A 13,932-nucleotide genomic window follows, 5' to 3' on the forward strand; every position below is an offset into this window, starting at 1 on the left:
TAATTTGTGATGTTTGTAGGAAATAGAATTTTGGTTTGGTCTTTTTGATATAGGTGTATGTGTATGCAGGTATAATTTTAGGTTTTTTTAGTTTGTATACCTATATACCAATGTAAATTCTAATGCACTTGTGCTACCCTAGTTTAGATTTTTGGCTCCGCCCTTGTAGACAACTATACGGAAAGGCTCTCTCTCTCATAAATTATGACAAAACCACTAAGAACCATAGCTAAGTGCCCACCCTAGTTTAGATTTTTGGCTCCACCCCAGTAGACAACTATATGGAAAATCTCTCTCTCTCTCTCTCTCTCTCTCTCATAAATTATGACAAAACCACCAAGAACATTAGCTAAGTTACCTTTCTCGTTAAGAAGCAAATAGAACTATAAGTTCAGGCTCGGCTCATGTTCGTAACCAGAGGATCCTCTAGTCAGCTGAGCAGAGCCCGACAACAAAAATGTGAAAGCATTGCCATTGCCAACAATACGATTTGAATCTCAAACCTCTCTCTGGAGCTATACAAAACTAGTTTTTATAATAAATATTGCACTTAATTTTTATATGGCATATTTTTACAAGCTCAAATGAGCTGAACTGAGCTGAGCACCGCTTGTTTGTGTTCGGCTTGTTTTTGGTTAAATGAGCAACTCATGGATCAGCTGATCTACTATATGAACGAGTTTAGGTCCAGCTGAACCATGAGCTGCTTGGCTAGTTTTCCAGCCCCAACTGTAAGAAACATTAAAAATCTCTCTCCCTTTCTCAACCTCTTTTATGTTGTTGAATTAAAATACCCACAAATTACAAAAATATAAATTTTGGATCGCAATGAATGGATCCAGTGAACCAGGTTGAGTCCAATGCGGCACTCCCACACACAACTTGAGTAGGGATACATAAGGTGCTGAGCTAGCTCGGGCACAGCTTGGCTCGAACTCTTTCAAAAAAATAAATGAGCTAAGCTTGAGCAAGGGTTCAGGCTCGGTACACGTAAACGAGTCGAGCTTGAACATGCCGTCCAGCTCAATAAGCCCAATTAAGCTTGACTCACAAAGAAATTAGATTTTATATATGTATGCACTTTGTTCATAATATGGTTAGAAAGAGAGGTCATACCTTAACGGCTAAGTCATTCGAGCTTTCCTCGAGCTTGACTGGAGCTGATCCCGGGCAATGGTTGTTCAAGCTCGGCTTGAGCTCGAGCTAAGCTTGAACAACCATATTTTCTTCTCGAGCTGAAGCAGCTAGGCTCGAACCCAGCTTGTGTGCATCCCTAGCCTTGAGGGTATTCCTGTGTCTATTACTGGATACGGATCTCATATTGCTGTAGACAGTTTGGATACCTTTGAAAATGATGGATCAAATCGGGTTGGTTAAACTTGGTTGGCTTATGACAAAGTTCACGGTTCTTTGGGTTTGGTTTGGGGTTACAACATGCGCTGCATTGGGTTCAGCTGTAGGGGTGTCAATGAGTCGGGTTTACCCGGACCCTACCCATACCAAACCCAATAGGGTCCGAGTATAGCGGTAAATAAGAAGACCCAATTAATTTTCTGGTTCGGACCCGAAGGTCCAATTAATACATGAAGCCGGATATAGTTTGTGAAATTTTATACCATACCGGAGTCCGACCCAAGTTTTGATTAAGACCCATAATTTTTCAATGTAAAAATGAGAAAAATAGTTTTTTTACTGGGTATGGCCCAGGTCTGGTTCATGTAGCTCTTATTGGATATCCGGGTGTGGTTTCTCTTATGGTGGGTCCTATTAGACCTGGGTCTAGACCCGATACCATACCCAAAAATTGGGGACAGATCTGGTTTCACCTGGGTCCGAACCAAACCAGACCCGTTGACACCCCTACTCAGCTGGGGTGATGGATCCATCAGAGTGGCTCGATGTATTGGGACCTAGCTAGCTTCTACTTGAATTCAACCTGGTTTTAGAAAAGTCGAGTCATTCTGAAGTAATTGAAAAATGGATAAAGTGCTCGACTGGTTTTGCTTGCAAATAAGCAGAATATCGGATCCCAAAATGGAACTCGACAATTGTGGACAGCAAAAAAAACCCAGCTGTGCACTAACCATGCCTGATACTGTGCATCCAAGATCTCACAAGGAGTATCGGCTTATATCACAGGGACACGTGGTTTGGAGTATTACATGTAGAGCGTTCAATGAGAGACACGGACAAGCCATGTGACATGCTACATCACACACATTTTTACCATATTTATATATTTTTGATAGGTTTTTGCATTTTTTTATTAATGAAAAATACTTTTTGCATATTTAACATTCTTAAAAAATGTTTTTATGTATAGCTATTTAATGTATGTATCACATTTATATTAGGTACTCGTGTCCATGTCACATAGGAATCAATTTTTCGGTGTCTTGTGCTATGACACTTACCTTGACCCCATGCAATTTAATAGGACCTCTGATATGTCACATAGGAATCAATGTTTGGGTTTCTACGTTATAAAACTCCACGAGTACTTTCTCTGCCCTTACTAAGATTACTTTTTTTTATGGCACACCTCTGGTATTGATCTCATGACTTCCTTCAAGTTGAACGCCTTAAACCGACCCACCTAGCCAGGTATGAGGAACCCTTGTGTGCGTTGATTCGATATTTCAGTCCAAGCTCCTATCACTTGCATGTCCAGATCCAATACAGTTCCTAGGCATCTATGTGCAAATTTCTGACTACGACTTACGGCCTTCAATCATGAGGTGGAACTCCTATCTGCACAGGCTCACACTGATCCGACTTGATCAATCAGAAGCAGCAAGTTAGCTAGGCTCTCTCCATGTTGGACTCGGATTCAGGTATCATGCTCTGATCCAAACCCGATCAGTCAGAGCAAGTACCAACATTGTTGCTACGAAACATACTCACCTTTTATATGATTCAGTTCCAGGTAGGGGTGTCAATGGGTCCGGTTTACCCAGACCCGATCCGGACCAAACCCCTATAGGTCTTTGACTCTGGGTATGGTGACAAATAAGAAGACCCACTTAAGACTCGGGTCTGGTCTCAAAGGTTCGATTAATACATGGATCCGGGTATAGTTTGTGAAATTTTATACCAGACCCGGGCCCAACCCAAGTTTCGATTAAGAACCATAAATTTTCAATATAAAAAAAAAATATTATTTTACGGGGTATGGTCCTTGTCTGGTTCATGTAGTTCTTATCGGGTCTGGGTATGGCTTATCTTATAGTAGACCCGATTAGGATCAGGTCCGGACTTGATACCATACCTGAAAATCTGGTTCAAGTTTAGTTCTACCTGGGTTGGAAGCAAACCCGACCGGTTAACACCCTTAGTTCCATGTAGTCCCACTCTTACATGAAATCACAAAAGAAAAAGGAACTAACCATTGGGTAATATTCGGTTATCTGGGGAGCCGAGATTGCAGGCCCCACCACCAGCCACACTCACCAAAGCAATTCCTTCCCAGGCCCGCAACTTACGAACCAAGGTGGCACCCACTTGTAGAAAATAAAGTTTTCACGAGTGACAGGACCCATTATTTTAATGGCGGGCCCTACATGAATCTAGGGGTGTCAACTAATCGGGTTTGGTTCAAACTCAGGTAGAACCATTGGGTCCCGACCCGAGATTAATTGGACCTAGCATAAGAGAAACCATACTTAGACCCCATAAGAATAAACCAGTAATATTTTTTTTATCATTTTTACATTGAAAATGTGTGGGTCTTAATCGGAACTCGGGTTAGGCTCAAGTCTGTTATAAAATTTCACAAACTATGCCCGGCTCTATGTATCATTCGGACCTTTGAATCCAGACCGGGTCTTCTTATTTATCACCTTATTCGGACCCTATAAGGTTTGATACAGGTCGACTCCAAGTAAACCCGATCCGTTTACACCCCTTCATATATCTAAAGGTCATCTTAGAGTTGGGCCACCATCATGCATCTCATAACCGTCATTCAAGAGTTCAAGATTGATAAGGGTTATGCGAAGGACCTTAATATTAATGAGCTATTAATAGACTTTCCGTTGGTAAAAAATTCCAATCATGGTCGTACGATTAGAAAGGACTAAACGAGGATGACGGTTAATGTGATTGTACATTTTTAGTGTACTGCTACTACTGATTACCTTGTCATTTGCGGCCCGTGGGCCCCAAAGCAATGATGAAGGGGCGACAAGGTGAAGCAGCACGGTGAGGTCTTGTGAGACCGTACATTTTGCATTAACAACCAAGTCGTTTGATATTCCAAATTAATTGATAATTAGAATATAGGAATGATACGGTGCTCGAGAAGTAATTACTCCAACCTAATAAAAACTTTTTTAGATGATCAGACCCTATAGATAATGATATAAGCATTATTTAAACACGTTTTGGATCATGTGATTATAGGATATATGTATGTTTTTTAAGATCTTTAAAAATCAATGGCTCTCAATGTATCAAAATTTGATGACTTAAAAAAAAACCTTATTTTTAAGTCAAAATAACATGCACTAATTTCAATCAAATAAAGTATGTTAAGTACATCCATAAGGTTTAATTGAAAAGATACAACCTACGATCACTATTTCTAGTGCAAAATCTTGGGAGTAAAAAACTCAGGAGATTTTTAATTTTTTCATAAATCTTACATTTTTTTGGCAAAATATTAACAATAAAAATAACTTAAAAATATAAATAAATAATTTTTATAAGAAAATATAAATAAAATACATTTAAAATTAAACATCTCACAATAAATATCTGCTAAAACCATAAATATAGCAATATTATAATTTAAAAAATCTTGCCAGAAATTGCCATTTTAAACTTTCAGGCAATTTCTCACGATTATCGCAAGATTTTTATAAATCTAGCGATATTTTGTTAGAGAGAGGGAGTAGGCTCCCGGAGCACTGCAGCATCTCTCATTAAACTAATACTAGAGTTGCCAGAGGTACTTATACTTTAATAGGATGATTAGCATTATCTCTCACGTACTCATTACTAGAGTTGCCAGTGGTGGTTAGACTTCCCAAATGAGTTAGCATTATCTTTCACGTACTCCTTCCTTTGCCAAACTGCCCTTCAAAACTTCCAAAATATCAGCTGTATCCTGAACGTCGGCATGACATGCTTTATAAAGGATCCAAGTAAAAATGTAGACCAAAAGTAACGGTTGATTGGACAGCTAGGATGGAATGTAAGATGAAACCCATCATGTGTGAAACGAATGAATCCGTACTGGGCATGCTTTTGTCCAAACTCGGTCATTTTTTCCCCTTCAATTTCCAAGTCTATGGCCTTTTCATCCTTTAATGTGCATCCAGGGTGTCAACGGGTCGGGTTTGGTTCGGACCAGGTGAAATCAGACTTGGACTAGATTTTCAGTTATGGTATCGGGTCTGGACTCAGGTCTAATCAGGTATACTATAAGAGAAACCATACTCAGATCGGATAAAAACTACATGAACCTGACCCGGATCATACCCGATAAAATAATACTTTTTAATCATTTTTACATTGAAAAATCATGGGTCTTAATTGAAACTCGGGCCGGGCCTAGGGTTGATATAAATTTTTACAAACTATACCTGGATCAATGTATTAATCGGACCTTCGGGTCTGGACCCGGCTCTTAATTGAGTCTTCTTATTTGTCACCATATCCGGAGCCTATAGGGTTTGGTCTGCATAAACCCGACCCGTTGATACCCCTACTTATATGTAGAGTGTTCAATGCGAGACACAGACAAACCATGTGACATGCTACATCACACACACACATTTTAACCATATTTATATATTTTTCATAGGTTTTTTGCATTTTGTTATTAATGAAAAATACTTTTTTGCATATTAACATTCTTAATTTTTTTTATGCATAGATATTTAAAAAAACGTGTCTTCACATGTTAGGTACCCGTATCCATGTGACATAGGAATCAATTTTTCGGTGTCTTGTGCTATGACACTTACCTTGACCCCATGCAATTTAATAGGACCCTACTGATCGGGTAGTCCTGCTCATGGGTGGATATTTCAGAGTGCGATCCGGATTTGGATGTGAAAAATGGAAACATTAAAAGCAAGTCTGACCCGGTTACTGATCAAATGCAGGATTCTTTACCAAATCTGACAGAACGGATTTGTGTTGGTTGGAGGCTTTTCTTTTTCACTTTTAGTAACAAAGATAAACCATTGTTATGATTTAGACATCTCAGTATAAGCCGAGAGGCTACATGCCTGTTTGGGTGTCTGCGTTATACAACTCCATGAGCACTTTCTCTGCCCTTACTAAGGTTACTTTTCTTTATGGCACATCTCTGGTATTGATCACATGACTTCCTTCAAGTTGAAGGCCTTAAGCCGACCCACCTAGCCAGGTATGCAGAACCCTTGTCTGTGTTGATTGGCCACTTGCTTGTCCAGATCCAATAGAGTTCCTAGTAGGGATGGCAGTGGGGCGGGGTGGGGCGGGGGGACAAGGTCTCCACCCCCGCCCCGCCTCCGTGGCGGGGATGGATTTTATCCTCCACCCCTGCCTTCATCCCCGTTTCATGTCCTCCATCCCCGGTTCAAACGGGGATGAGGCGGGGTGTGGCGGGGATATTGCGGGGAAAAGTGGTCGGGGCGGGGATGAGGCGGGGATCGTGGTGGGGCGGGGAAAAGTGCACGTCCACCCCTGCCTCCACCCCCGGACGGGGATGGATTTTAACCTTCGTCCCCGCCTCCATCCCCGTTTCATACCCTTCATCCCCGGTCCAAACGGGGTGAGGCGGGGCCCCGCTTTCCCCCGGTCCACTGCCATCCCTAGTTCCTAGGCATCTATGTGCAAAGTTCTGACTGAGACTTTCGGGCTTCGATCATGAGGTGGAACTCATATCTGCACGCCTGCATACTGATCCGACTTGATCAATCATAAGCAGCAAGCTAGTTAGTGGGTCTCCATGTTGGACTTGGATCTGGGTATTACGCCCTCATCCAAACCCGATCCTTTCGAACAAGTACCGACATTGTTGATATGGAACATACTCATCTTTTATTTGATTCGATCAGTTTCTTCCAGGTAGTCCCACTCTTGCATGAAATCAGAAAAGCAAAAGGAATAAAACATTGGCTCATATTCGGTTCTATGGGGAATCCAGATTGCAGGCCTCACCACCAGCTACACTCACCAAAGCAATTCCTTCCCACTATGTAGGGCCCGCAACTTAGAAACCAAGGTGGCACCCACCTTTGTAGAGAATAAAGTTTTCACGGGTGACAGGACCCATCATTTTAATGGGACCCTAGATGTACCCAGGGGTGTCAATGGATAGGGTCTGGTTCGGACTCAGGTGGAATCAGACTTCACCTTGATTTTTGGGTATGGTATTGGGTCTGGACTCAGGTCTAATCGAACCCACCGTAAGATTTATCATGTTCGGACCAGTTAAAAAATACATGAACCAGACCCGGGCCAGGCCATACCCGGTAAAATAATATTTTTTATCATTTTTACAATGAAAAATCCTGGGTCTTAATCCAAAACTCGGGTCGTGCTCAGGTCTGGTATAAAATTTCACAAACTATACCTGGCTGCATGTATTAATCGGACCCGAAGGTCTGGACCTATGTCTTAATCGGGTCTTCTTATTTATCACCGTACTCAGACCCTATAAGGTTTGGTATGGGTCAGGTCCAAGTAAATCCAACCAGTTGACACCCCTACATGTATCTAAAGATCATCTTGAAGTTTGACCACCATATGGCATCCCCTAATCATCATTCTAGAGTTCAAGACTGGGAAGGGTTCTAAACACGACTCTTTATTTTTTTGGTCTTCTAGGGTTAGGTGAAGAGAAAAGCCTCCATGTACCAAGGACAGTCAGGCAAAGGACCTAATGTTACGAGTGTCAATGGGTCATGTATTACCCGAATCAAAATAATACTAGAGTTGCCAGTGGTGGTTAGACTTCCCAAATTATTTATAAGACTCTCATCATTAATTATCTAAAGAGAAAGAATAAAAATGGCCCCCACGAACTCCTCCCCTGAACAAACAAACCACCCTTCAAAACTTCCAAAATATCAGCTATATATATCGGCATGACATGCTTTATTAAGGATCCACTCCTTTGACAGCATAGTCCACAGCCAAGTAAAAAATGTGGACCAATTCTAATGGTTGATTGTAAAAGTTAAAAGATTGAATGTAAGATGAAACCCATCCTATGTCGAAGTACTGGATCCCTACTCGGATCACTTTTTTCCCTTCATTTTTTCAGTCTTTGGTTTTTTCATCCTTTAATAAAAGTTTTTAACTTTAAATTATTCTGTGGGGTCGTCTTGGCCTTTGTTGTAAGAGGCAACCAAGGTTAAGGATGAGATATTCAACAACCACTCCTCATTAAGAAGGGACAGTAATAGCTTTACAAAGTTGAAGAATGAGATTCCATTTGTGGGATAAAGCAAATCTCAAAAGCCTCAGCAGGTGTCCCACACACATTTATGAAAGAGAGAGAGTATATTGATTCAAAAGGGATAATTCCTCCCCATTGGGGCCAGTGGAACAGGAACAGATTGTAGTCCGCACGCACATGATTGCGGGTCTCCTAGGGATCCTCATATCCGTTTCCCTTGATCCCAGCGTCTGATAGCGTTTGAATAGCACAATTTAATGTGAGACCCACACCAAATTTGTACTTCCTTTCAAAATTTCAAATCCTCAACCTAAGTTTCCCAAACCCCACAAAAATTTTTTAAAAAAAATTGTGGGGCCCATTTAGGTGGAGACCGTCCTGTTTGATGGGTTTTGGGTGCCGTTCATCTTCTAGATGGACGGCATCCAAGTTCTGTGCACGGTTCCTTGGACCTGATCCGCTCTCCTACTTGAGGAGGTAAAAAGAAAACCGAGGGCCAAACATGGGATGTGCGAGTGACTGACAGCAAGGAGAGGATGACATTGCCGAAACAAACCCCGAAGTCGGTGGTATTTTTATGTCGTTCGTACTGGCTGATTTACTGTTATTGATTCCGTTCACACAATGTTACATCTCAGTCCGCTCTCTCTCTCTCTCTCTGTGCGCAATGGCGAGACCGCTACTCTCGGTCGTCCCTCTCCTCCTCCTCTTTCTTGCTGCAGAGAGCCGTTTGATCGTCACTCGATCGTCTGATCTCGTCTCCGACGGAATCGACGGCCGGGGTTCTGCGGGCTACCCGTTCCTGCTGCAGCATGCGTCGACGGAGGCCTCTTCCTGCGATCAGACGTACGGGTTCCTCCCTTGCACCACGACGGCGCTCGGCAGCCTCTTCTTGGTGATCATCTATGGCTACTTCATGTTCCTCGGCGCCACATATCTCTCCGACGGGAGCGAGCTCTTCCTCCAGCTTCTCGGCCCCGGCATCGTCGGCGGCATCTTCCTTCCGGTGCTCGGCGCGCTTCCGGATGCATTGCTCATCTTAGGTGATCACGATCTTGATTTCCGTCGCTCCCCATCTTTTGCCTCAGTCTCGTACTGATCTTTTGTTTAGCTACGAAAGATGAAAATTTCAAGTATGTGTTGGGGTTTTTCTGTTCTTCCTTTCGATCTTCATCCTTATTTATCGGTATTTCTGTCATTTTTACATGTAATGACGTGAATTAGTCTCTGAAGTGTGTCTTCTGGTATCGTCTCTGTGCTAATGCTACTTCTTTCCGTCATGATTTTAATAGATACTCTTTTTGGTTTTTGTGATTGGTGTGGCTCGTCATCGCCGTAAGGATGTGAAAATTACAAAGAATATGCTATTTTGTTTCGTGAACGTTTGACTCATTCTTGTGGCCTCTGTGAGAAGTTGTTTGGTTCTGCTTTCCTTATGTCGGTTTCATCAACTTTCATGAAGTTTCGCACATTCTTGTGACTTTCTGTTTGTACTTCATTACACCGTTGTTATAAGTTTTGGATCGAATTGATTATTTGTTTTGGAAAAGTTCTGTGATTTTGCATCGTTTTTATGAATTGTAATGGATGCTTCTCTCTCTGATCCTTCTCTCTCTCACCTTTCCATGCGATGAACGGCATCCCAAAGACCATGGTTAAACTCTATGTTTTCAGCCGTTCATCTTGCAAACTCTAGATGCCGTTCGTCTAGGGCATCAACGGCTCTGAAAAAAAAAAGTGGGTCCAATCTAAGAGATGCAGAGTCCAAGCATGGTGTTTGGGATGCCATTAATAGCATGGATGAACGGCATCAGGGTGCCCTCTGACGGATCGCTCTGACCTGATACGCACTCACCTACAATCACTTAACATATCCCAAAAGCAAAGGATGCAAATCGTGTTGAATCACAAAATACAGAAGGGAAAGGCCATCAGCCTCAAGTGAATGTTATCTGGGGGTCAAAAGAAGGTTGCGATCATGACCAAACACGTGCTAGCCTTGCTTCAGTGCTTTAGCCAACAGTTCACAGACCAGAAGGATCAGAGACAGCCCAACGAAACATCAACATTACTAAGACAAAGGGTCAACAAACGTTGAACCCGAGAGCAAACAAACAGCGGACCCAAACCACGGGCCTAAAACACGAAAGGAAAACAAAAAAGCATTAGGACAGAAGGCCAAAAAAGAACAAAATTCTGACAAATTCAGCTATGGTCAGGAGGAAGAATGACATCAGAGTGACCTCTGACAGATTACCATCAGAGGTCGCTCTGACCTGATACACGCTCTTTGTAGGTAGACTTAGTATATGCCTTGGAGTACAGTGTTCTGCATCGAGTTGTACTTGGTGCTGATCATGGTATGGATTTGGGTTGGAGCGAAGTATTGATGCCCACCTTAGCTGTTCTATCGTCTCATTTTTGTTGGGTCTAGTCAAACAGACTCAGTTAATTCACATATATGCGATTGAAACAATCGACTTGAATGGACCGACAAAACATATGATGAACAGTATATTTCTGACATGATTCTTTTTCAACTTTTTCACAGAAATCTCTTAAATCCATTCTATTTTTCTGTTTGATTCTTTTCTAAAAAGATTCTCAAAAGTCGCATGTGCAATCCATGTCATTAGTAATGACGTTTCTTACGTTTTTGGTATAACAAAGTTCTAGATATTTGAGTTGTAGATTGAAGCCACCCATGAAAAATGGTAAGAATTATACATGTAAAACTTGTTTTCTTCAAACCTATGGTAGAGAAACCACGGCATATTGGCCTCTCACTTAGCTGCATACTGTTGTCAATACAACGCAATAGCCACAAAACATTTAGGGGATGCATGCCTGAGACCTGACTGGGAATATCATGAAGTCAATCCAAACTTTGAATTATGCAGTCTGACATACCAACAGTATCCTTAAATCAACTGCATTTTTTCCTGGCGACTTTCAGAGTATGTATTTCTTCTAGTGCTGTTACTTTGTTTATCCTAGATAAATACGTGGCTTCATTTCCATGGTACCACCAACTCTGGCTACTTAAATTAGATATTTATTTTGTCACATACGTAGTTCAAATAAGAGGTCATGATTCAATACAATGGATAATCAGGTTATATGTGCATTGTGTGACAGATAATTTTTTGTTCTATTTTTGGCTAAGATTGATTAATTTGTGCAGTATCTGGGCTTTCTGGAAGTAAGGAGACAGCTCAAAAACAAGTGTTGATTGGAATGGGGTTGCTTGCAGGCTCAACTGTGATGTTACTCACTGTACTTTGGGGTTCCTGTGTTGTGGTTGGAAAGTGTGATCTTTCTGATGTATCAACTGGAATAGATGGGCAAGATTCAAAAAGATGTAGTTTGACGGGTTTGTTCACTTTCCATTTTCACATGCTGTCTTCTCTGACATTTGGCTCCAAAGTTTTCATTATCTGCACTGATCTGAAATAGGTTTAATCAAGTATTGCGTTTCTCCCATTGCACATATTTTGTTGTGGTTTTGTATTGTGCTAAGCATAGGAATATATTTTGGCTTAATTCATTGCCTATTTTCAATAAAAAAGGTCACATTTCTACCTTTCACAGCCCCTGGAAATTGGAAACTGATTATATTCAAGAATTCACTTCCTAACGTTTTTCAGTCAATCTTCCACATCTCTAATGACTGATAAAGAGAATTTCAATTAAACCATTGCTAGATGAAGTCCGAGAGTGTTACAGAAATGAAGGAATAAGAGGAACTTGCCTCAGAGTAATGTGGAAAACAAATCACTAGCATGATCTGCTACACAGAAAATAAAAAGAAATCTAATTCTGAATCTGATGTGTGCAAACAATTATGAAGAAATATTAAACATGATATGGTTACAAGATGTGTTATCGAACTTTATTACCAGCAAAAATTTATAAAAAGATTCACCAAAAAGGGAATAAGCATTGCCCGTAACTCTGGAACATGAATACATTTCATGACTAACAATAAGCATAGTAAAGATAGATAAATGACTACAAGAAACATGTGGATTAGTGACGACCTAAATTCATCGTTAATCCATCGCTAATTCGTCGCTAAACAGTTTAGCGACGGATTAGCGTCGGATTAGAGACAGATAGCTTTCATCGTGATTTTTTTGATGCTAAGTAGTGACAAAACTTATCCGTCGCTAATCTGCGATGGATTAGCGACGGAAATGATCCGTCGCGAGTCTGTCACTATTTTAAATTAGCGATGGATAATATCCATCGCGAGTCCTTCGCTATTTTAAATTAGCGACCAATAATATCTGTCACTAATCCGTCGCTAAATTTAAAAAAAAAATTTAAAAATTTTTGCTTGCTGCCGGGAGGTATTCCGGCAGCAATAGGTCGGACTTGGAGCGATTCGTCGGCGGCAATGGAGGAGGAGGACGACCCACCACCGGATCCCAGCAAGTCGTACTCCCTCGACCCCAAGATCTCCGATTGGGTCTCGCAGAGGTCGGAATGGACCGATCTCGTTGTTGACGACCATGACGGAGACAAGGCCGGTGTCGGGGCGGATGGCGTCGCGGAGGCGGTCGAGGTTGAGGAGGTCGTCAGAGCCGACGGGGAGGTAGGTGGCGTGGAAGCGACCTGCTCCCTGGTGCGCTCGACTGCCTCGTCCGACTCCTAGCTGTAGAGGTGAGTGCGGGAATGGGGGTTGCCGAAGCGGCCAGTGAAGAAGGGCAGCATCGCGTCCAACACCCGCGGTCCACCGGCGATGTCGTCTGCATGTCCAGGTACAACGGCCGCCCCGCGATCCGCACGCCCTCCTCTGTTGCGTCGGAGTTGGGCGACGACAGTCACGGCGGTCGACAGTCGCGGCGGTCGACATCGTCCAGCAGGATCGTCCAGTGAGCCTTACTGCGGTGAGCATGAGGCTCGACTTCATCGACCAGCGGGAGCACGAGGCTCGGTTTAAATCGAACATCAATTTAAATTTCGAACGAGAGAGAGAGGGAAAATTTCGCGTCTTAGGTGGGACGGTTTAAATAAAAAATTAACGACGGATTTAGCGAGGGAATTTTCCGTCGCTAATCCATCACTAATTAGCGACGATATAAATTTCTTCGCTAAATCCGTCGCTAATTTCCTACAGTTTTGCAGTGAAATTTTTTTGCCGTCGATCTGTCGATAATTAGCGACAGAATTTATACCGTCGCTAATTTCAAAAATATTTCAAAGATTGGCGACCGATAATGTTCTCTCGCTAAGTCCGTCGCTAATTTGCGACGTCGCTAATAAGGGTTTTTCTTGTAGTGAATGATAATTGTGAGGAAAAAAAAAATGCTGACAAAGCATTAGAGTTCTGTGGTTTCCGAAGGTTTGTCTGTGTGGATAGTGCTTCTCAAAGAGAAGTGCTACCTTGGATTGTTCAGGGGGTTTTGCTGTCTGACATGGAGATCTTGAAAGTTGCCTTTATCCTTTTAAAACACTTTGAATTGCTCAAACATCTTGGTTGTTTGAATTGAAGTGGGTCAAACCCTTATGAGGTTTCATCTTGCTTCTTGCAA

The 13,932-nt window shown here is 42.0% G+C and overlaps 1 protein-coding gene across 2 annotated transcripts in view; it reads left to right on the forward strand.

The window, feature by feature from the left end:
• The first annotated feature begins 9,003 nt into the window (after positions 1–9,003).
• LOC149836774 (sodium/calcium exchanger NCL2-like) overlaps positions 9,004–13,932 on the forward strand; it is a 36,503-nt gene continuing 31,574 nt past the window's right edge. For both annotated transcript variants that reach the window (XM_090005571.1, XM_090005572.1), the window contains exons 1-2: positions 9,004–9,438; positions 11,580–11,768. In XM_090005571.1, the coding sequence (XP_089861697.1) occupies positions 9,063–9,438; positions 11,580–11,768 (565 nt within the window). In that variant the 5' untranslated portion in view covers positions 9,004–9,062. The remainder of the gene's footprint in view (positions 9,439–11,579; positions 11,769–13,932) is intronic.

Source organism: Nuphar pumila, chromosome 5, assembly GCF_984573655.1.
Source record: "Nuphar pumila chromosome 5, dmNupPumi1.hap1.1, whole genome shotgun sequence".
In the NCBI taxonomy this organism is placed as follows: domain Eukaryota; kingdom Viridiplantae; phylum Streptophyta; class Magnoliopsida; order Nymphaeales; family Nymphaeaceae; genus Nuphar; species Nuphar pumila.